General features: G+C 48.0%; 1 protein-coding gene across 3 annotated transcripts; it reads left to right on the forward strand.

The window, feature by feature from the left end:
* Positions 1-401: 401 nt before the first annotated feature.
* On the forward strand, positions 402-20,922 carry CLASRP (CLK4 associating serine/arginine rich protein). 3 transcript variants are annotated; one of them, XM_081334878.1, is made up of 22 exons: positions 402-621; positions 2,294-2,390; positions 3,033-3,147; positions 3,877-3,974; positions 4,618-4,719; positions 5,195-5,274; positions 6,330-6,414; positions 7,217-7,362; positions 7,490-7,586; positions 8,361-8,439; positions 8,783-8,856; positions 9,471-9,512; positions 11,289-11,510; positions 13,321-13,596; positions 14,069-14,251; positions 14,545-14,584; positions 17,419-17,479; positions 17,594-17,652; positions 18,706-18,752; positions 18,846-18,928; positions 20,010-20,034; positions 20,743-20,922. In XM_081334878.1, the coding sequence occupies exons 3-22, from the start codon at positions 3,049-3,051 to the stop codon at positions 20,789-20,791; spliced, it is 1,947 nt and encodes a 648-aa protein (XP_081191004.1). In that variant the 5' UTR covers positions 402-621; positions 2,294-2,390; positions 3,033-3,048; the 3' UTR covers positions 20,792-20,922. The 3 variants fall into 3 exon arrangements, 1 of the variants encoding a protein (XP_081191004.1); XR_014027367.1 differs by having other exon boundaries at positions 14,545-14,588; positions 18,706-18,928; positions 20,743-20,784; XR_014027368.1 differs by lacking the exon at positions 20,743-20,922 and having other exon boundaries at positions 14,545-14,588; positions 20,010-20,032.
* The last annotated feature ends 27 nt before the right edge of the window (positions 20,923-20,949 follow it).

Here is a 20,949-nt window from a genome sequence, read left to right on the forward strand (position 1 = left end):
AAATGGCCAAGCTTGACTTAACATACCAGGAAAGCATCAGGTGGGGATATCTGACGTGGTTTCAGACAAACGAATCATTCAGAACAGGATTCAGCCACAGCCAAACTGCCTCACAGGGGGCGCTCGGGATTCGAACTCGCGCGTTAGAACCCGCAGAACGAAGGATGCTTTCTGCGCCTGCGCATCTCTGAACGAGTAGAAGCCCCGCCGCCGCCTTCTTTGCGCCTGACCTGAACTTTCTGAAGGGAGCCAACCCGAGCTTTGATTGGCTGACGCCCCCGCAGTCACACGACCTGCTTTGACCAATCCGAGGGCCGCAGGGAGGACTTACTGTTGCGCGCTCTTTCCCCTCCCCGGTTGCTACTCTATAGATCCGAGTCATTTCCGCTTCCGGGGGCGAAGCTGCGACTTTGGCGCAGGGTGAGGAGGGATCTCTCCTGTCCTCTGACCGGGCGGCGGGCAACCGGTGGCCGGGAAGAGGCCGCTTCGGAGCCGGAGGACTAGGGTGGGCGATTCCGGGGGTGGAGGAGAAGCTGCCTGGATGGTGTGGGAGCCCGCCTGGTGAGGTTTCTCTCGGCCTGAGAGGCCGCCGCCTCCGTGGAGTGACTCCTTCGGCTATAGGCGAGTGAGGGTTTCATATTCTTACCCGCCTTTATAAACCAGAGGTATCCCCTTCCCCTAAAAATGTCTCAATATCCCATCCTTAACGGTTACAAAGAGCCCCATTTAGCTTCTGGCCTTGGGAGAGGAGGAGGAGGGGAGCTGCAGAAATCTAATAATAGTAATAATAGAGCTAGAAGGGACCTTGGAGGTCATCTAGTCCAACCCCCTGCTCAGGCAGGAAAACTCTGTACCGTTTCAGACAAATGGCTGTCCAGTCTCTTCTGGAAAACTTCCAGTATTGGAGCATTCACAGCTTCTGGAGGCGGGTTGTTCTTGAGGACCAGCATCGCTTTTTTTAAATGAGGGGCAATGTTTTCTCTCACTGATGAACTAGAGAAGCGGTAGAGATCCTGAAAAGGATTATTGAATTGTTTTCTGTCAGGTGTGGAACCGGCCTTCCAGTTTTCCTATTGGGATCTCATTCCCCTTCCCACAAAGCTTGGCCACCTGAATTCCTTCCGAGGTCGGTAAAATGAGGACCCGGATTATTGTGGGCAATAGGATGACTGTAAACCGCTTAGAGAGGGGCTGTAAAGCAGTATATAAGTCTAAGTGCTATTGGTATTGCTATACATTGTTACTATGTATGTACATATATGCTACATATATTATTACTAGAGATTTATTTGGTTACAAGTAGTCCTCGAGTTATGAGCACAATTGAGTCGAAAATTTATGTTGCTAAGTGAGATGTTTGTTAAAGGAGTTTAGCCCCATTTTACGACCTTACTTGCCACAGTTGTTAAGTGAATCACTGCAGTTAAGTTAGTAACATGGTTGTTAAGTGAATCTGGTTTCCCCTTTGATTTTGCTTGGCAGAGGGTCGTGAAAGGGGATCACATGATTCCAGGATACTATGACCGTCATAAATATGAGTCAATTGCCAAGCCTCTGAATTTTGATCATGAGACCGTGGGGATGTTGCAGTTGTCGTTAAGTGTGAAAAATGCTCTTAGGTTACTTTTTTCAGTGCCGTTGTGATGGTCATTAAATAAACTCTTGTAACTCGAGGATTACCTGCTAAGTCTAAGTGCTATTGCTATTAATTGTCAGTGCTGTTGTATTTATAAGCGCATAAAAATATTTTGCTTAATGATGAGAATCGGTAGGTCTGTTGTATTAATGTAGCTTCTAAAGCCTTGTTTCTTAAAGTGTGATCTGAGGACCCCTGGAAGTCTCTCAAGATTCAGGTGTCCTCAAAATTATTTGCCAGCCTATGCTGAGAAATAATATAGTATTAAAATCACATCAGACAATTGTAAGAAGCAGTAGTGGCAGAGAATGTGTCAATTCTAATGGATAATGTGATAAATATCAGTCAATGTAAGTTATAGTACCAAATGTTCTTTTTGGGGTCCTCTATAATTTTTAAAAGTGGGAAGGGTTCCTTGGAGGAAAACAATTTAAGAATCACCCTTGCATTATTTTTGATTGCTGCAGTTGTAATTTTGAATAAAATTTCCATTAAAAAAAAGAATTCCCATACCTGCAATAATATTTGGTGGTGCTCTTTGTATGAGAGGAGAAAAACTGGGGAGAAAAACTGCCTGTCCATCAGGTAAATTGCGAGCTATTTAACATTTAGATTAAAAAATTAGTCTTTACATTTTCAGACTTTGTATTTATTTAGGGTGCTCCTTTCACAGAGGAAAAACAAATATCTTGTTTCACTGTGCTTGGGGAAAAGGAGAGGATCCGTTTTGACATCTCTCAAGATCCTGCTCTCAGTGAGTATTGGTTATGTGTGCCAGGTCCCTGTCTGCTGTTTCATTTGCCATCTAAGGTTCTTTGCTGTACTTCCCAGTTCATTTTTGCAGTTTGCAGTATTTGACCTACCTTCAAATTGTTGGGGGGGGGGGTTTGGACCTGGAGTAATTGATCTACCTAATTCTAGGAAAAAGGCAAATGAAAGAATTGCCATATATGAGTTTCAGTAGGTGGAATCTGCTCAAAGGCAATTCATTTTACCTTGTCTTGACGGTACTAAATGGTTCAGTAAAATCAGGTATCCAGAGACTTTGGAACTGATCTGTCTTCAAGGGGCTGTAGAAGCTTGATTGGAAGGAAGCGAGACCAGCATAGAAACTCACAGGGTGGATTTCATCTTCACATAGAACTATGCCTGATACCTTGTAAAAACAAGTTTAAATTCTGGTAGAACTGTACACAGTTCTGCTTTGTCATTTTTGTCATTTGTCATTCAGAGACCAATGTAGTATCTGATACGATTAATAAAGAATATTTTGGCAGAGTCTGTGGGAGGATGGGGTGCAGTGTGGAAAAGTGGATGTGTTAGATTTTGTTATATTTCCCTTTCCTCTTCTCTCCCCCCCCTCCCCTCCTTCTCTTTTCCTCACCCTGTGGAACAGCCGGGAGAAAAGCAGGATGTGGCACGAAGCTCGAAAACATGAGCGGAAGCTGCGGGGGATGATGGTGGATTATAAGAAAAGAGCAGAACGTCGGAGAGAATATTACGAAAAGATTGTGAGTGTCTTTCTCCTTGGTTCATTTTGGGAGAACGCCTTACGTCTACCGCCTGCCTCTTTCAGGATTAATACTCTTCAAGAAATGAGCATGAGATGTTACATTTTTCTTGCAAACAGAATTTTCTAGTATTGAATACAGGGAGTCCTTGGAAATACAATCTTCCATTTAGTGACCGTTTGAAGTTACAACGGCGCTGAAAAAAGGGACTTATGGCCACACTTATGATCGTTGTAGCATCCCCGTGGTCACGTGATCAAAATTCAGACGGCAACTGGCTCATATTTATGACAGTTGCAATGTCCCGGGGGGGTGTCACGTGATCCCCTTTTGCGACCTTCTGACAAGAGAAGTCAACGGGGAAACCAGATTCGCTTAACAACCACGTTACTAACTTATCAGTTGCAGTGATTCACTTAACGACTGAGACGAGAAAGGACGTAAAATAGATCAAAACTCACTGAACAAATGTCTCAGCAGAAATTTTGGGCTCAACTATGATCGGACGTCGAGGACTACCTCCGTATAAAAAAGGCCTTAAATGCAATCCTTACAATACCGAAAGGAGAATAAAGCTGACTTGCAGTAAACGAATTTAATCAATAAAAAATAAAATATCAATAGGGCAGAATCCTGGAAAGATCCCACCCATCGGCTGTAATTGTTCTGTAGAATTGGATCAAGTGTTGTTGGTTTGGGGCAGTTACCTGTGGGTTTCTTTCCTTCCAGAAAAAGGATCCAGCCCAATTCCTGCAGGTCCATGGGCGCGCCTGCAAGGTGCACTTAGATTCCGCTGTGGCTCTTGCAGCTGAAAGTCCAGTGAATATGTGAGTAATTTGCAGTTCCGGCCTGGCCAACTGTGGAGCAGTGCTTCTCATCCTGACTGGGGAATTCTGGGAATTGGAGTCCACAGAGCTTCAAGTTGCCTAGGTTAGAAACACTCTTGAGGCGAATAAGGACGATGACCTTGATGGAGGGTAACACAAACTCTATTGTGGATAAACCATCCACAACAGACAGATAATATTTGCAAGAAGCTCAAGCAGACACTTTCCTGCTTGTACAGCAGAGTCAGACTTGCAATTCGCTTTCCATATGGCTTACTAACTTAACAACTGCAGGAATGCGCGTCACAACCGCGGCAAGAAAGATCATAAAATGGGGCAAATCTCAATAGCTGTCTCGTTTAGCGACAGAAATTTGGGGCTCAGTTGTCATAAGTTGAGGACTACCTGTATGTGGACTTCAACCCCCAGAATTCCCCAGCCAGCATGAACATTGAGAATTCTGGGAGTTGAAGTCCGTACCCCCTGGAAATTGGCACGGTTGGGAAACGTTGCCCTGCCAGAACAGAGAGAAACTGGAGATTTACCCGCTGAAAGGGTGGGGGACTGTCCTGTGTACAGTAAGCACTGAATGTTGGTCTTTTTTTTAATTGGGACTCCACCCTTTGGTATTGTGTCCATACAGGATGCCTTGGCAGGGGGATACCAACAACATGATTGACCGGTTTGATGTACGGGCTCACCTGGATTACATCCCCATGTATACTCCACCCCTGCTGAATCCAATGTAAGGCATTTGTTCCTTTTTTCTCCCCCCATCTCTGATGCTGGGATGAACAGCTCCTTGCTTCCGTCGGAGGTTGAGAGGAGAGCTTGGTTTGGCTTTGGAGATACTTTCATTGGGAAGGGATAAATTTTTCTATAATCATGGTGGTGAACCTATGGCACGTGTGCCACAACAAAATTGCAGTCATTTGGCTGGCAAATCCCATCAGATGCAGATAGATGCCAATGGGATGTGGGAACCCAGCTGGGATAAAATAACTTGGCCTGTTTATTTTGGGGAGGGGGTGTGGGGGAGGGAAAGGCTCAGTTAACATGGGGAGTTTCTTCATGCCATGATGTTTCAGAACTGGGGTGCTGTGGGAGCAGCACATGTTGGATCTGTCCTGCAAGTCTTTGTGCAGTTTTCAAAGAGTTGCTCGCCCGACTTGGCCTGCTTAGAATTTTAATTTTGGCCTCTTCCTCTTAAACGCCTCCAGTTCCCCCGAGCAGGAGTCCGACGAAAGGAAATGCAACTATGAAAGATACAGAGGACTCGTGCAGAACGATTTCGCTGGCAGTAAGTTCTCAACTTTTCTTGCCTTGCTGTAGAGCACGGAGGTTTAAGGTACAAAGTGTGTGTGTGTGTGCGTGTGTGTGTGCGTGCGCGTGCGTTGAGCTGAACTTCGTTGCATTGAACTTCGTTGAGTTCAAATCCTGATGACTTTATAGACTTTATAAAACTCCTCGTTTTCTTGACTGTAGCACAGAAGTAATCTGCCATCACGTTTTACTAGGACAGGGGTGGGGAACCTTGGCTCTTTTATGAGTCGTGGACTTCAACTCCCAGAATTCCTGAGCCAGCATGGGAGAACTGTGGCCCCCTTTAGGACTCGTGGACTTCAACTCCCAGAATTCCTGAGCCAGCCATGCTAGCTCAGGAATTCTGGGAGTTGAAGTCCACCAGTCATGAAAGAGCCAAGGTTCCCCACCCCTGTACTAGGACATCTCAGTCTGTCCACAGCCCTGGGATTTTTTGCAGCCTCTCATTAGTTACTAACTAGGTCTGACCCATAAGCTCCTTTTCCAAAAGGCAACTGAAAGGTTCCTCTTCTGATCCAAGAAACTTCTGCAGTTCTGAACCGAAGGAGCTTCTTGAATGAGAAGCAAAATGTTGTCAAGAAGAAAAAAAAGTCCAGTTGCCTTTTGGAAAAAGCGCCTTTGGGACAACGATGACCTGGATGATTGAGGATCTCCGTGGGTTTGACCTTGCTTAATTTTTGTTGTCTTCTGTGATCAGAGGGTTGACGAAGTGCTGCCATCTGTTTTGGGCTAGCAGGGCAGGAGCCTAATCACACACACACTGCAGAGCAGCTGTCTGTAAAGATGAATTGGCCTGTTGGGAATAGGACAAACGCTGTCACCCACACATCTTTGGATTGGTGCTTCAGGGTCATTCATCAGAGCTGTTTGTCTTCTCCTGAGTTGGCTTTCTCCAGTTGTGCCCGGAGGGTGATAGGTGGGATAGCGGAGGAGAAACAGATCTGTGTTGTACCTGAAGCCAGCCTAGTTTTGCTGCAAATGGACCAGCTTTGTGGGAATCTCATCTGCGTGGTCTCCATCCCTGCTTTACAGTCTCAGAAGAGCAATGCCTGTATCAGATCTACATCGATGAGCTGTATGGAGGACTCCAGAAGCCCAATGAAGATGAAAAAAAGAAGTGAGTACAGTCAGCTGGACCATCTTCGGACACGTCGGGTGTGATTCCGACCCTTTCGGGATTGTGGGGTCCTTAGTGCTCTCTGAGCTTTGTTGTTTTCTCGCAGACGTTTCGTGACCCAACGAAAGAACATCATAAGTGCTGAATAGGATTTATAAAAAAAGAGCAGATCCCTCCCACTTCTAGCCCTGATGGTGTTCTCTAGTCCGGTCATGAAATTCTGCAGGAAAGCAATTAAGTTCAGAGAGAACCAAGAACCCCCACAGTCCTTCCCTTTCTCCTTCCCCTGCTTGTCTGTATCCTCCTCCTCCTCCTAATCATCATCATCATGTTTGTCTATATTCTCCGACTTCCTTCTTTTCTTCTCTTTGTCCTTTTCCTCCCCTCCACAAACCCCACTCTCTTCTAACACTGATGATGTTCCCTAGTTGGGTAATGAAACGTCTGCAAGAAAACCACCCAGCTCAGAGAGCACCAGGGACCCCACTGTTCAACCCTGAGCTGCAGTTATTCTCTCCTATCGGTACCTTTTGTGCCTCTCCCCCTGTCGCTCTTACCTGACCTTATAGAGACTGAATGTTTTGGATTGAATTCCTGAAGGGAAGAGATTTATGTTCATGTCTGGTTTGAAATCTGGCAGCTGGGAGGCTGTATTGCTTACCAGCCTACAGGTTCCATCTGGTTGAAAAGCAGTCTTAAAATGTTTTGAAATAAACAGGGCAAGGGGGAGAATCCCGGCACGGATGTCCTGCCCTGGGACTCCTGGCAGCCTGTACCTGACGAGACACATTTCTCTACGTAGGTTGGCGGAGAAGAAAGCTTCTATCGGCTACACCTACGAGGACAGCACAGTGGCAGAACTTGAGAATCCTTCCGAGAAACGAGCCGAGGAGGAAGACTCTGAGGAAGACAGCAACACCGACGAGGATGAAGTCATCCCCGATATCGGTAGATCTCCAGATCACTTTTAGGATCGGGCTCGTCAGAGAAGCAGGAGCACAGCAGGGAGCGGCTGGCAGGGCTGGCAGGCGTGGTCAGATGGGGGCAAACGTCAGCTGTTTTACGTTGCTTTCAGATGTCGAAGTTGACGTAGATGAGCTGAACCAGGACCAAGTGGCCGATCTGAATAAACAGGCAACCACCTACGGGATGGCCGAAGGAGACTTTGTCCGGTAAGATTCCTCTTCCTTTTTTGGAACTCCTGAGAAGCTCAGACACAATACAGGTGGTCCTGTATCAGCCTATAGGAAGTCAGCCTCTTCCCCCAAAGCCCCTGAAGGCAGGACCAGAAGCAACGGATGGAAACTAATCAAGGAGAGAAGCAGCCTGGAACTAAGGAGAAACTTCCTGACAGAACAATTAACCAGTGGAACAACCTGCCTCCAGAAGTGGTGAATGCTCCAACACTGGAAGTTTTTAAGAAAAGATCGGACAGCCGCTTGTCTGAAATGCTATATAGGGCAATGATGGCGAACCTTTTAGAGACCGAGTGCCCAAACTGTAAACCAAAACCCAGTTATGTATCGTCGAGTGCCGGATGGGCGTGACCATTGGGTGGGTGTGATCCATTGGGGGGCCAATTGGGTGGGCGTGGCTTTGGTTGTAACGGCAGACTGGGTGGGACTAAAAAGTTCAATCAATCAATTCCAACTTGGCGAGATCTTTTTTTTCCTTGCAAGAAGTTGAAATTGATTGATTAAACCTTTTTTTTTTTGCACACGGCGGAGGAGGCCTAAAGCGAAAAGGTTTTATAAAACCTAGCTGAAGGCCTAGGACTGGGGCGACAGCGCGTGTGCCCACAGAGAGGGCTCTGCGTGCTGCCTGTGGCACGCGTGCCGTAGGTTCGCCACCACGGGTATAGGGTTTCCTGCCTGAGCAGAGGGTTGGACTAGATGACCTCCAAGGTCCCTTCCAGCTCTGTTATTCTTATTTTCTTTTTCTGGAAGGATGTTGCGGAAGGACAAAGAGGAGGCAGAAGCTATCAAACACGCCAAAGCTCTGGAGGAAGAAAAGGCCATGTATTCGGTAAGGGGACAGAACTCCGGGCCGGGCCTGGCTGTTCTCTTCATTATTTTTTTTTAATCCCATTTATATCCCGCCCTTCTCCGAAGACTCAGGGTGGCTTACAATCTAAGAAGCACAAATCAATGTGCTTAGCAATAGCCTTCATTCTATGTATATGCCTGACTGAGGGAGGCCACGTCCGATGCTTCTCCTTGCTGACTCGTCTCAGATCCTCCCCGATGCAGGCCCAAAAGCCGTGGGCCAGTCTCCCGCGTCCACGGCGGATAAGCCGGGGAGCGATGATAGGCTCCATCAGAGCCTGGGGCCTTTTTCTTTGATCTCTTAGGTCTGCCTTCTCTTCCAGGGTCGTCGCTCCAGGCGGCAAAGGAGGGAATTCCGAGAGAAACGTTTGAAAGGAAGGAAGATCAGCCCTCCAAGGTAGGCCTGTCGGAGGTTTGGCCCCTTCCGCTGTTTGTTGCGCTGGAGTCTCCTGGGGTGGGTTGGTGGGGTGGGTGGAAGTTGCAGGATTCTGCTGGGAGGCAAACACTCAGCTACCGTTCATAAGTTAAGGACCACCTAAGCTGGTCTAAGGAACTTGGGTGATTAGATTGTGTGATATGACTAGATGACCTCCAAGGTCTCTTCCAACTTATCATCATCATCATCATCATCATCATCATCATCATCATCATCAGTAGACCCAACCAGAAAATAAGCCCTGGCATGATTTTTTTAGGACGCTCCTAATATAAGCCCCATCCCCAAAATAAGCCCCAGTTAAGATCGTCAGCCAGACAGATGCATTTAGTACCGTATTTCCCCAAATACAAGCCCTAACCAGAAAATCAGCCCTAGTGTGTCATTTGGAGCAAAAAAATAAATATATAAGACCTGGTCTTATTTGGGGGGAAACACGGTAGATTTCCTTTTTTTTTTAAAAAAAAGTATTTTCTGGGCTTGGGGTGAAGTGACTTGCTGGAAGGAAAGGCAGAAGGCTACAGTTTGTTTTTGAAAACAGAGTTTTTGTTCTCACAGTCTTTCTCTCCTTACAGTTATGCTCGGAGAGACAGCCCCACTTACGATCCTTACAAACGGTGAGTAAAGGCCACCAACCGCTCAGCCTTTCCTTTTGTGGCGGGGTGGTGGTGGGCAGAATCCCTTAATTTGCATTTGTGAAGGACAGTCAGCAAGGGGTGTCTGTGTGCAGAAACAGCCTGGCCTTGAAGGGAGCCAGTGTTGTTGATGACTTGGTATTTATTTTCATTCTATTTTTAATGGAAAACTTGAAAAAAAAAACCTCCCACAAATGACCGCTCAGGGTTTTCCTTGCTGCAGTGCTATTTTAGTCTGTTGAATATTGATGCTTACTCGAATACCGTTTGTGTGGGGGCCTTGGTGCTCTCTGTGCTTGGTAGTTTTCCTGCAGACGTTTCCTTACCACGCTCGGCAGTGTCATCAAGGGCCAGAAGGGAGTGGGGTTTTGCTCTCATTTTTATATACTAGTTTTATAAAGTGGTTTTATATACTAGCGGCTTGCCCTGTCAGTGTTGGTAGGAGTATTCTAGACCAGGGGTAGGACACCTTGGCTCTTTTATGACTTGTGGACTTCAACTCCCAGAATTCCTGAGCCAGCATGCTGGAACTGTGGGCCCCTCGTGACTCGTGGACTTCAACTCCCAGAATTCCTGAGCCAGCATGGGGAAACTATGGCCCCCTCGTGACTCGTGGACTTCAACTCCCAGAATTCCTGAGCCAGCATGGCTCAGCTTGGAAACCTCTCCCTTTCCCCTCAGCATGGCTGGCTCAGGAATTCTGGGAGTTGAAGTCCACGAGTCATAAAAGAGGTAAGGTTGCCTACCCCTGCTCTAGATAGTTCTTTGATTAGGCGGTTATTTACTGTTAGCTTGTTTATCTGTGTTGGTAGCTCCTTGATTGGGGTATTGTTTACTTCCTGATTGTTGGTCTAGTGTTAATCTCTGCTCAGATGGCCCTTGATTGCTGGTGAGGTGGTGTTTTGATCTAGCTACAGGAATCCTTCCATCAACGCTGATTGGGCAAGCAACTAGTATATAAAAATAAGAGCAAATGCCACTCCTTTCTAGCACTGATGAGGTTACCTAATTTGGTAATGAAATGTCTGCAAGAAAACCACCAAAGTCAGAGAGCACCAAGGACCCCACAGTCATCGTCATTCTCCTCCGCCCCCAAACCCCACTATCTCCTAGCACTGACAGTGTTAGCTAGTTGGGTAATGAAACGTCTGCAAGAACGCCACCAAGCTCAAGGGAGCCTCAAAGATTCCTTATTATATTCTGCTATGAAGTGAGACAAGGGAAATCTTGGTTACCCAAAGTCTGAAAATTATAAATATCAAAGGTGAACTTGGAATAGTGATGAGAAACTAAAAATTGGCTAAAAATTAACAGCAGGATATGGATTGTTTACGAAGATTGAACGTAATTAAGATACGTACCAGCTAAAAAAATTATTGATAAATGTAACGACGATGTCTTTATTGAGTTGATCTAACTAGAACCGTACTAGCTTGAATACGAGACAGCAAATGTTCAGGGAAGAAATATCTGATGTTGTAACCTGAGACTTGCACTAAAGATGCTGTTATCGAACTATGGATTAACCCAGTCGCCACGTTGCTTTTTAAATACTCAAATTGAAAGTTGGAAAATTAATATATATTTTTTTTAAAAAAGCAAAGATTCCTCAGTTCAACCTTGAGCTGCAAATATTCTTTTCTGTCGGTAATACCCTCTGTGGCAGACAAGCCTGGCAAATGCCCAAGAGCTGCTTTGGGCTGGGATCACGCCCCCCCCCCCTCTGTTCTCCAGTGATGGCCTGCCTTCCTCCCACAGATCCCCCTCGGAATCCAGCTCCGAGTCTCGCTCCCGATCCCGCTCGCCTTCGCCTGGCCACGAGGAGAAGATCACCTTCATCACCAGTTTTGGGGGCAGCGATGAAGAAGCCGCTGCTTCGCAACCCGGGGCACCCCCTCGGAAAACGGCCTCCCTCAACAAGGCACGCTCCGGCCAAGCGCAGCAGGGCAGCGTTGCGGCAGGTCATAGTGCCTCCTCCCGGTCGGTAACTTTTGCACCCGCCTCGCCTTTTCCCAAACCTTAAAAGCAGAGACCCCCTTTTGATCCTTCTGGGGGGGTCAAAGGTTGAGAGTTGGCTTTTGACATCATCCGGTCTGAATGCTTGGTCCGGTCCCGACTGGTGTTAAGGGGATCTGTGTTGCCCTTGGTCATTCCCCTTGCCTGAACGATCCTTTCAGGATGGAATCTGGTCAGGGATCAGGAAAGAGGGTCCCCTTCTGTCCCAGGACAGATCCTACGGGAGGCATCCAACTGTTGGCTTCGTCGAAGGAGAGACGGGGTCCGGGATCCTGTATGGCTGCCTTAACTTTGTAGAGATCCTCTTGAATTAAGGTGGGGGAGAATCCTTTGGTATGGGAAGCTGGTTTATTGCAAATTAAGCCCTAGCATGGGGGTCTTCAAACTTGGCAACTTTAAGGCTTGTGGACTTCAACTCCCAGAATTCCTCAGCCAGCTGGCTGAGGAATTCTGGGAGTTGAAGTCCACAAGCCTTAAAGTTGCCAAGTTTGAAGACCCCTACCCTAGCATGTTCCCAGCCAGTCAGCTCTGCACGTGAAATGATGGCTGCTCGCTCTCCCCACTGTCGTCATCGCTGCCCCCAGGGTATTTTTTTTAAAAAAATCCACCATTTAAAAGACGAAGCTTGTGGGACTCACAGCTAGTCCTCGACTTACTGCCACAACGGAGGCCAGCACCAATGCTGCTAAAAGTTTGTCCAGAGTGTTTTGCCCCGTTTTGTGGCTTTCCTTGCCACCTTGGTGAAGGGAAGCCCTGCAGTTGTTAAATTAGCCACGTGGTCGCAAAGCGGATCTGGCTGCCCCCATCGACTTCGCTCATCAGAAGGCCGCCAAAGGGGATCGCGTGACCCCACCCCACCCCACCCTCGGGACGCGGCTACCATCATAAATATGAGCCAGTTTGTCGAGCGTCCGAATGTAAATCACGTGAAAAATGGTCGCCAATCCCTTTTTTTTCCTCCAGCACCGTTGTAACTTTGGCCACTAAACGTACTGTCGTGAGGATTACCTGTATTTTGTTTCTACATAACGTGCCATGAAAAACGTAATCCGCAGCAAGATTGTGGCACAGCAGCAGAGGGCAATAAATAGCCGCGTAGCATCGACCATTCTGCCAGCGAAACCAAGGCTTGGGAACATGAGCTTTCCAAGACCCCGTCTTTAGCGAACCCTAATCTTTACATTGTTGGGGGGGAAAAATTCCCCCTTGCCTCATTTGAGCCCTTGTGGCAAATAATAATGAAACCCGCCGGGGTCCCAGTCTCTTTTCAGCATAGGTTCCCACGCGCGGCATTTTGTTTTTTGTTTATTAAATAAGCCTTTTCCCTGGCAGTTTTGCGAGTTTAAAGAGAGCGTTTCCCCCCTTTAAAATAAAATTTGGAATTCTCAAGCATGGGACAGCCCCCCCGCCCGGGAGGATGGGGAGATTCTGAGCTAGGAGTTTCGACCTTCTGCCTCTTGCCGTGACATCTTGCAGTCAACCACCCTCCCCGTGCCTGTTGCACTCGGCCGAACCCAACTCTCCCAACCCTTCCTGTCTCCAGGAAGTGGGTGCCCGGAAGAAGACCGAGAAGGTGGGGAAGTGAAGGGCAGCCCGAACCGTTTGCAGACGACTGAGCTGTGGCCGTTAATTTGGAAGCGTTTTTTTTCCCCTCCTCCTTTTGGGGAATGTCCAGCAGGATTAGACCTTGGCAGTCGGGGACGTCCTTCGGCCTTTCTCCTCCACTGCCGGTCTCCTGCGTGACCAGCCAGCATCCTGCCTCTCCTCCTTCCAGGCGACGCTCCACCTCCACCTCCTCCTCCACCTCCTCCTCCTCCTCCTCTTCCTCGTCCACTTCCTCCTCCTCCAGCTCGCAGTCCAGCTCACGGTCCCATCGGACAAGTAGCTACCACAGGACCGGCAGCTACAACCGCTCCCGCAGCCACAGGTATTCCCGGTCCCACAGCAGGACCAGGCGATACTCAGCCGGAGGCTCCCGGGACGGGCGCCGACACTCCAGGTCGCGGTCGACAGAGAGGGGCTGGCGTTACGGCTCTCGACGCAGATCCAGGTCAGTGAGCCAAGCAGCAGGAGAGCGGTATCTACTTCTTTGGTGTGTGTGTGTGTGTGTGTGTGTGTGTGTGTGTGTGTGTGTGTGTGTGTGTGTGTGAAGGATAGAGGTGCCCTAATCCGGGGGTAGGCAACCTCGGCTCTTTTGTGACTCGTGGACTTCAACAGCGTAGCTGACTCAGGAATTCTGGGAGTTGAAGTCCACGAGTCATAAAAGAGCCGAGGTTGCCTACCCCTGCCCTAATCCAACCTTGGCGACTTGTGGACTTCAACTCCCAGAGTTCCTCAGTGAACAAGAGCACTTAGCTGGCGGGGGAATTCTGGGAGTTGAAGTCCGCAAGTCATAAAGCTGCTGAGGATGGATGCCCCTGCTTGGCTGGCGGGGGAATTCTGGGAGTCGAAGTCCGCAAGTTGTAAAGCTGCCAAGGTTGGGGATCCCCTGGCCTAACGCAAGGCTCTTCCCTCCCTCTCAGGAGCCATTCCCGGTCTGGGGAGCACTATCGGTGGAGCAGCGGCCGAGGAGGGAGGCACTGGAGCAGCAGCCGCAGCAGCCAAAGTGAGAGCGAATCGCGCAGCCGCAGCCGTTCAGCGTCTCCCGCCAGAGAGAAAATGCTCAGGCCTGCGGCTTCGCCTGCCGTAGGGGAGAAACTGAAAAAGTGAGTGTGCAGTTGTATTCATTTTGATTTCCTGCTTTCATTTATATCCCACCTCGATCGTTTTGATAGGTGACTCTCGGGGGGCAAGCAGACTCAGCCAGCTCAGAGAGCAGCAGATTCAAGAGAGCAGCAGATTCACTGTCAAGGGGCAGCTTCATTAGGACACGTCAAGTTAGTCTCGGAGCTTAGCTGGAAGGCCTGCACGTTGCTGACTCAGATTAATCCCTGTCTTGCATCCATCTTTTGATCGATACCCATTTCTCTCTTTCTCTCTCTCTCTTTTTTTTTTTTAGGGCTGAAACGGCTGGTGGTAAAGAGACAGGAGCTGCCAAAGTCAGTAAGAATTTAAACCTCACCTCTTAATTCCCATCACTGCAGACAAACAAAAGACTCGGGGGACCGTACACATGCGGGAAGCGTGTTTTCTGTGGGGCCTTGCCTAGAGTTTGCATGGCCGTGCTTGATGGGTTTCGTATTTAGGGAAGGGTGAAGAGATAGAACGTAACGGAAGAAGAAGAACAAGAGTTGGAAGGGACCATAAAAGACGGTCCTGCTTGCTGTCAGAGACCGCAGCCTCCTTTGTCACCTATAATCCTCCGTTTGCTTGAGGCCTCCTTAGTTCTTTCATCCCGTCTTCAAATAACAGAGTTGCCAGGGACCTTGAGGTCTTCTAGTCCAACCACCCACAATCTTAGTTCTGGGAACTGAACTCTTACGTTACTTGACGAAAGCTGGCCTAAACTTTGCAGCGGCCTCGGGTATTCGTCTCATTTGTCTGGGAAGGCTTGGCTTCTCTCCTCGAGGAATAAAAGGTGGGAGGGCCAAGGTGTACCAGGTAGTCCTGGACTTAACAAATGTTCACGTAATGACCGTTTAAAGTTAACAGCGGCACTGAAAAACGTGCCTTGTGACCATTTTCCACCACTGCAGCACCCTCCACGGCCACGTGATCAAAATTCGGACGCTTGGCAGCTGAGTCCTATTTATGACAGGTTGCCGTGTCCCGGGGTCCCGCGAGCCCCTTTTGCGACCTCCAAGTCCACGGGGAAGACAGATGGTTTCACTTAACTAACGTGGCGAGGAAGGTCGTAAAAGGGGGCGAAATTCATTTGATAAGCGTCTCGCTTGGCGATGGAAAATTTGGGCCTCAATTTTGGTCGTAAGTCAAGGGCTACTTGTACTCCCCCGTCCCCCATTGTTCCCCCCTCCTGGTTAGGCGAGAAAGATTGTGTTCTCTGGAATTTTCTGATTTCCAAGTATATTGAGTCGCAATTCCCAGATTTCTAGGATCAGTCCAGCTAACGGTTAGAGGCATCAGAAGAAGGATTAAAAAAAATTGGGCTTGATTCAGTGCCAAATTCCTGGCTGGGGGAGGGGGGGGATGGATATTGCTTTGATCCCTGAGGAAATGTAATGTGAGTCAGAGGGCTGCAGACAGGACAGGAAAAAAATGTTCCGAGTCTGAAAACTTAAGCATCGCATTTTTGGAATCCTGCCCTGTGTACAAACAAGATTGAAAGCCTCCGATTCCTGGAAGAATTGCAGATATGTTGAAATCAGAAAAGCAAAGGGGCTTTGATTTTTCAAAAATATTTTTTTTAAAAAAATGGGCCAATAATTCTTACTCTTGTTCAGATCTCTAGAAGGAACTTGGCCTTTGACATGAATGTCAGAAGCTTCATGATTTGGTTGCCTTGTTTCCTTATGTGGCTACCATGTGTATTGTATTTTTTATTATTATTTTTATTATTTTTTTAAAAAAATGTTTTATTTTAAATTTATTTATTAATATCCCACCTTTATTATTTTTACAAATAACTCCAGGTGGCAAACATATCCAACTCACATTCCTCCTCTTGTTTTCCTCACAAAAACAACCCTGCGAGGTTGGATTGGGCTGAGAGATTGACTGGCCCAAAGTCACCCAGCCAGGTTTCACACCTAAGGCGGGACTAGAACTCACAGTCTCCTGGTGATTGGCCCAAAGTCACCCAGCCGGCTTTCATGGCTAAGGTGGGACTAGAACTCACTGCCTTCTGCTTTCTAGTCTGGTGCCTTAACCACTAGACCAGACTAGTTCTCACTCACTAGATCAACCTGGTTTTCGGCTTGTGGTTTTTAAGAAAAGGCTGGGATAACTGACTCCAACAATTTATGTACTTAAATGGCCTTAGATACATTCTGTCTTTACATTTGGGAAGATTCGTGTTACACCTCACCAGGCTCAATCCATACCCAAGAAAAAGTAGCAACTAGCGTTTCCTATTAGCATCTTGTAACCAGGATGGTTTTTTAAAACAAAATATTTTGCAACACAGTTATGACTTGCAAATGAACTCTGAGTCAGTTCTGTTGTGTATGTGTAGTTATTGTGTTGGGGACTCCAGGGAGTCTTTTCTTTTGTCACTTAGTGAGCTTTTGCATTTTGAATTCTGGAATTGCTCGCCCCCACGCTGTTGCTTCTTTTTACACCCCTGAAATAAGCTGCCTTTTTATTATTATTATTATTCCTCCAAGCTCTGATTTGTGCTAGTAGCAGTAACAGAGTTGGAAGGGACTTTGGTGGTCATCTAGTCCAGCCCCCTGTTCTCGCAGGAGACCTATACTTTTTCTGATAAATGGAGGTCCAGTCTCTTCTTAAAAGCCTCCAGTGATGGAGCACCCACAACGTCAGGAAATTTCTCCTTAGCTCCAGATTGCTTCTCTCCTTGGTTAGCTTACATCCCTTGTTTCTTGCCCTGCCCTCTGGTGCTTTGGAGAATAAGTTGACCCCCCCTCTTCCTTGTGGCAGCCCCTCAAGTATTGGAAGACTGCCATTATATCACCCCTGCTCTTTCTTTTCACACAGTTGGCTTTGTGGATCCTTTGAGCGGGGAAGATAGGATCTCGCTTCTTGCTGGGCCACAGTAGCCTTATGGGGAGAGGCAGGTAGCTGGCAGCGCTTGGGAACTCAAAAATACACACTTTTTCATTCTTGTATGTTCAGTGAATGGCTGTCTCGTTCTTTTCTCTTCCCACCCCCCCCACTCAATGTAAATAATACTTTATTTATAGGAGAGACTTTTTGGAGACCTTTGTCTTTCTCCACACACGCCTTCCCCAAATGGACAAGGTGTTCAGGCCCAGGATAAACTTTTTAATATGTTTCTGTTTGCTTCTGCTTGTAGCCAAAGCTGACTCCGCAGGAGAAACTGAAGCTGCGTATGCAGAAGGCGCTTAACCGGCAGTGTAAGCATCTTGAGGGTTGGCACAGGGCAGAGGCTGTCACAGACCTAGGGGACCCTCCCCATCCCTTTTTCTTGTCTGCCCCCCCCCCCTCACTTTTCTGCTCTGCCTCTTCAGTTAAAGCAGACAAAAAAGCAGCACAGGAGAAGATGATGCAACAGGAACACGAAAGACAGGTAAGCTGGCAGTGAACTGATTGGCCCAGTGCAGTAGCTGAACTAGCACGGGCACATTGTAAGATCCAACTGCAGCTACTCCTTGACTTACGGCCATAGCTAAGCCCAGAATTATGGTCATAAGTGTGGCCGATGGTTAAGTGGGTCACCAAGTGACCGTGGCCCAATTTTCTGACTTCTGCAGCAGTTGTTAAATGAATACAGTGGTGCCTCAGTACTCATCGTTCATTGGTTCCGGGAGGCACGATGAATAGCAAAAAACAGGAGTACCAGATTTTTCCCAAAAGGAATAAGGGAGTGTGTTGCAAAGCAGTCGACACCGACAGGCTCTAGCTTCTGCGTAGAGTACCAAACAAACGATGAGTACTGGGGCAAAACCTTTACATCAAAATGCATCGAGTACCAAATTCAATGAGTTTCAAAGCAGTTGAGTACCAAGGTGCCCCTTTACCGCCAGTGCTAAGGGAACCCTGGACGCTTTCTGCCAGAAATGGGGAGTAAATGCCAGGTTTTAGCCAAAAGATGGGTCACAAATCATGGTCGTGTGACTGCAGGATGCCACAAAAGGCACAAAGGGGAGCTGGTTGCCCAGTGCCCAAAGATGGGATCAGGTGAGAGAATAAGAGAGTTGGAAGGGACCTTGGAGGCCTTCTAGTCCAACCCCCTGCTCTGTCAGGAGACGCTATCATCCAGGAAAAATCCAATCTCTTCTTAAAAACCTCCAGTGTTGGGAGCACCCACAACTTCTGGAGGCAAGTTGTTCCACTGATTGTTCTAACTGCCAGGAAATTCCTCTAGGTTGCTTCTGTCCTAGGTGATCACAGGCGGGGGAGGGAGGGGGGAGGAGACAGCAGCTGCTGTCCGAACTTTGAAACTGGGTTATAAGTAGTGCTAGCCATCAGGGTTTAAATAGTGCTAGGGAGATCAGTTGTGATGCTAAATGCCGGCCATCAGTTGAGAATCACCTGTAGAATGCAGCAGGGTTGGTTGCTATGAAGATGTCCCAGGTGCCTTTCGTCCTTGGATTGACTGGACTTCCACCTTTTCTTCCAGGAACGAGAGGATGAGTTGCGTGCCATGGCTCGGAAGATCCGGATGAAGTAATCTCTCGGGTTTTCTCGTCCTTGTGGTGTGCCGGGGGTGGTGCCGGGTGTCTCCATCCCCGCGAATCTCCGTTTTTTTCTTCTCTGCAGGGAGCGGGAACGGCGGGAGAAGGAGCGGGAAGAGTGGGAGCGACAGTACAGCCGCCATAGCCGCTCTCCTTCTCCGCGCTACAGTAAGGGCTACCTTTAGAGTACAGAATGTTTGAAATTGGAGATGGGGGGGGCGGGGGTGCCAGACCCCAGTGGTACCTCCAGCCCAGTGATACATTCCACGAGCATTGGAGGAGGAGGAGGAGGAGGCTGGAGCAAAGTACGATGGCGTACAAACGCAGAGGAGCGTTGCCCCAGGGCGCCACGGGTTTTTACAAGTAGCCTTTGACTTAGTAGGTCGCTTAGCGACCATTCAGAATTAAGATGGACTAGAGCAGCGGCCCCCAACCTTTTGGGCACCGGTTTCCGTGGAGGCTTTTCCACGGAGCGGAGGGGGCGTGATTCCACATGCTGCCTGCATCCTGCGGATTGGGCTTCCTTTGTTTGCACGGCCCGGTTTCTGGCATGCCACGGCCAAGTGCCAGTCCACGGCCCAGAGTTTGGGGACCCCTAGACTAGAGATACCACTCAGTTCCAAAGTTCGGCAGTGTTTCCCCCCCCCTTGTGGTCACATGACCGCATGTCGGGCACTTAACAACTGAGACACATTAACAGCCGTTTGGAGCATCCCACAGACCTCATTTACAACTTTTGCTGAAAACCAGCATTTATTTCAGTCTCTCCCCCCCCCCAAAAAAAAGAAACAGCCTAGGGCTTTTAACTATTGCAGCATTCAATCAAGTGCCGTCACATGAGGGTGACCTGATTTGCAAACGTCACAACTGACAATATTTTGCTACCTGTTTTCTAAGGGAGTTTGTTTATATCCCATCTTTACTATTTTTTTTTTTACAAATAAGGCAGTGAACATATTCAGTGCACCTTCCTCCTATTTTCCCAACAACAACCCTGCGATGTGGGTTGAGCCAAGAGTGACTGGCGCAAAGTCACTCGGCTGGCATTCATGCCTAATGCGGGACTGGAACTCACCGTCTCCTGGTTTATTGGCTCAAGAGTCTCCCAGCTGGCTTGCATGCCTAAGATGGGACTACGACTCACAGTCTCCCGCTTTCTAATCTGGTGCTTTAGCCACTAAACAAAACTGTCAAGGTTCCGGAGATGTGAATACAGAGGTTATATTATTTGTTTGTATTTGTTTTTCAGGTCGAGAATACAGCTCCTCAAGAAGGTAAGGCCTGCTTCTTACCCGCTTAAGGGGCAAAGATGGGGCAGAATGAAGGGAGTATCAACGCCGTGTCGAAACTGGCAACTTTGGAAATGAACATTTGTCAGCCATTGGAGTTGGAGTAATTGATGTCGAGGACCTAAGAGACTTTGTTTTGAATGCAAGAGCTCTGCTGAATCAGGCTAAATTTATTTTTTAAATGTATTTCTACACCTCCCCCGCCAATCCCAAAGAGACTTAATAGTTTTACTTAGGGAGAAAATGCAAATTAAAACCTCCAAAGGCCCATCTGGTCCAGCACCATCACGCAGTAGCCAACTTGATGCATCCAAGAGGCACCCCAAAGTTGAATGAGGGGAACCTGTAAAATGCAGGCCAGTTTTTCCTCACGTTTGCACTATTTCAGGGGTGGGGAACTGTGGCCCCTTTATGACCTGTGGACTTCAACTCCCAGAATTCCTGAGCCAGCCAAGTCCACAGGTCATAAAGGGAGGAGAGTTCCTCAGCCCTGCTCTGCTTGAAGAACAACAGGTGGGGGGAAAGCCCACTTAAGGCCAGAGATAACACCCCCCCCCCCGCAAAAAAAGCCATTGGTGGCTATTTTGTGGCTGAGTAGTGAAAAGGAAAGTGCCACTGCGGCAGGAGTCAGATTGTTGTTCCCACCACGTTTTTCCATTTCCCTTGATGTCTTTGTTCTTTGGTTTCTCACAGGCACTCGCGGTCACGATCCCGGAGCCCTCACTACCGCCACAAGGACTGAGTCCTGGCAGAAGGCCAGGCCGGTGAACTCTCAGTCTGCCTAATGACCTCTCATGTAATAACCCTGCCGTGTAATAATGCTGTACATTGCTGTTTTTGTCAGAAAAATAAAAGTTTGAAGAAAAAAACGAACACCAAACGCGTTCGAGATGTTAGCTC

The sequence above is a fragment of the Vipera berus genome (genome assembly GCF_964194415.1).
Source record: "Vipera berus genome assembly, chromosome: 9".
Lineage (NCBI taxonomy): Eukaryota > Metazoa > Chordata > Lepidosauria > Squamata > Viperidae > Vipera > Vipera berus.

What these genes read in the sequence shown, in the direction of transcription:
- CLASRP (XM_081334878.1), top strand. Translation starts at nt 3,049, where the DNA reads ATGTGGCACGAAGCTCGAAAACATGAGCGGAAGCTGCGGGGGATGATG. An exon ending in GAGAATATTACGAAAAGATT is followed by an intron (nt 3,148 to 3,876) that starts GTGAGTGTCTTT and finishes CTTTCCTTCCAG; the next exon opens with AAAAAGGATCCAGCCCAATT. An exon ending in TGAAGTCATCCCCGATATCG is followed by an intron (nt 7,363 to 7,489) that starts GTAGATCTCCAG and finishes CGTTGCTTTCAG; the next exon opens with ATGTCGAAGTTGACGTAGAT.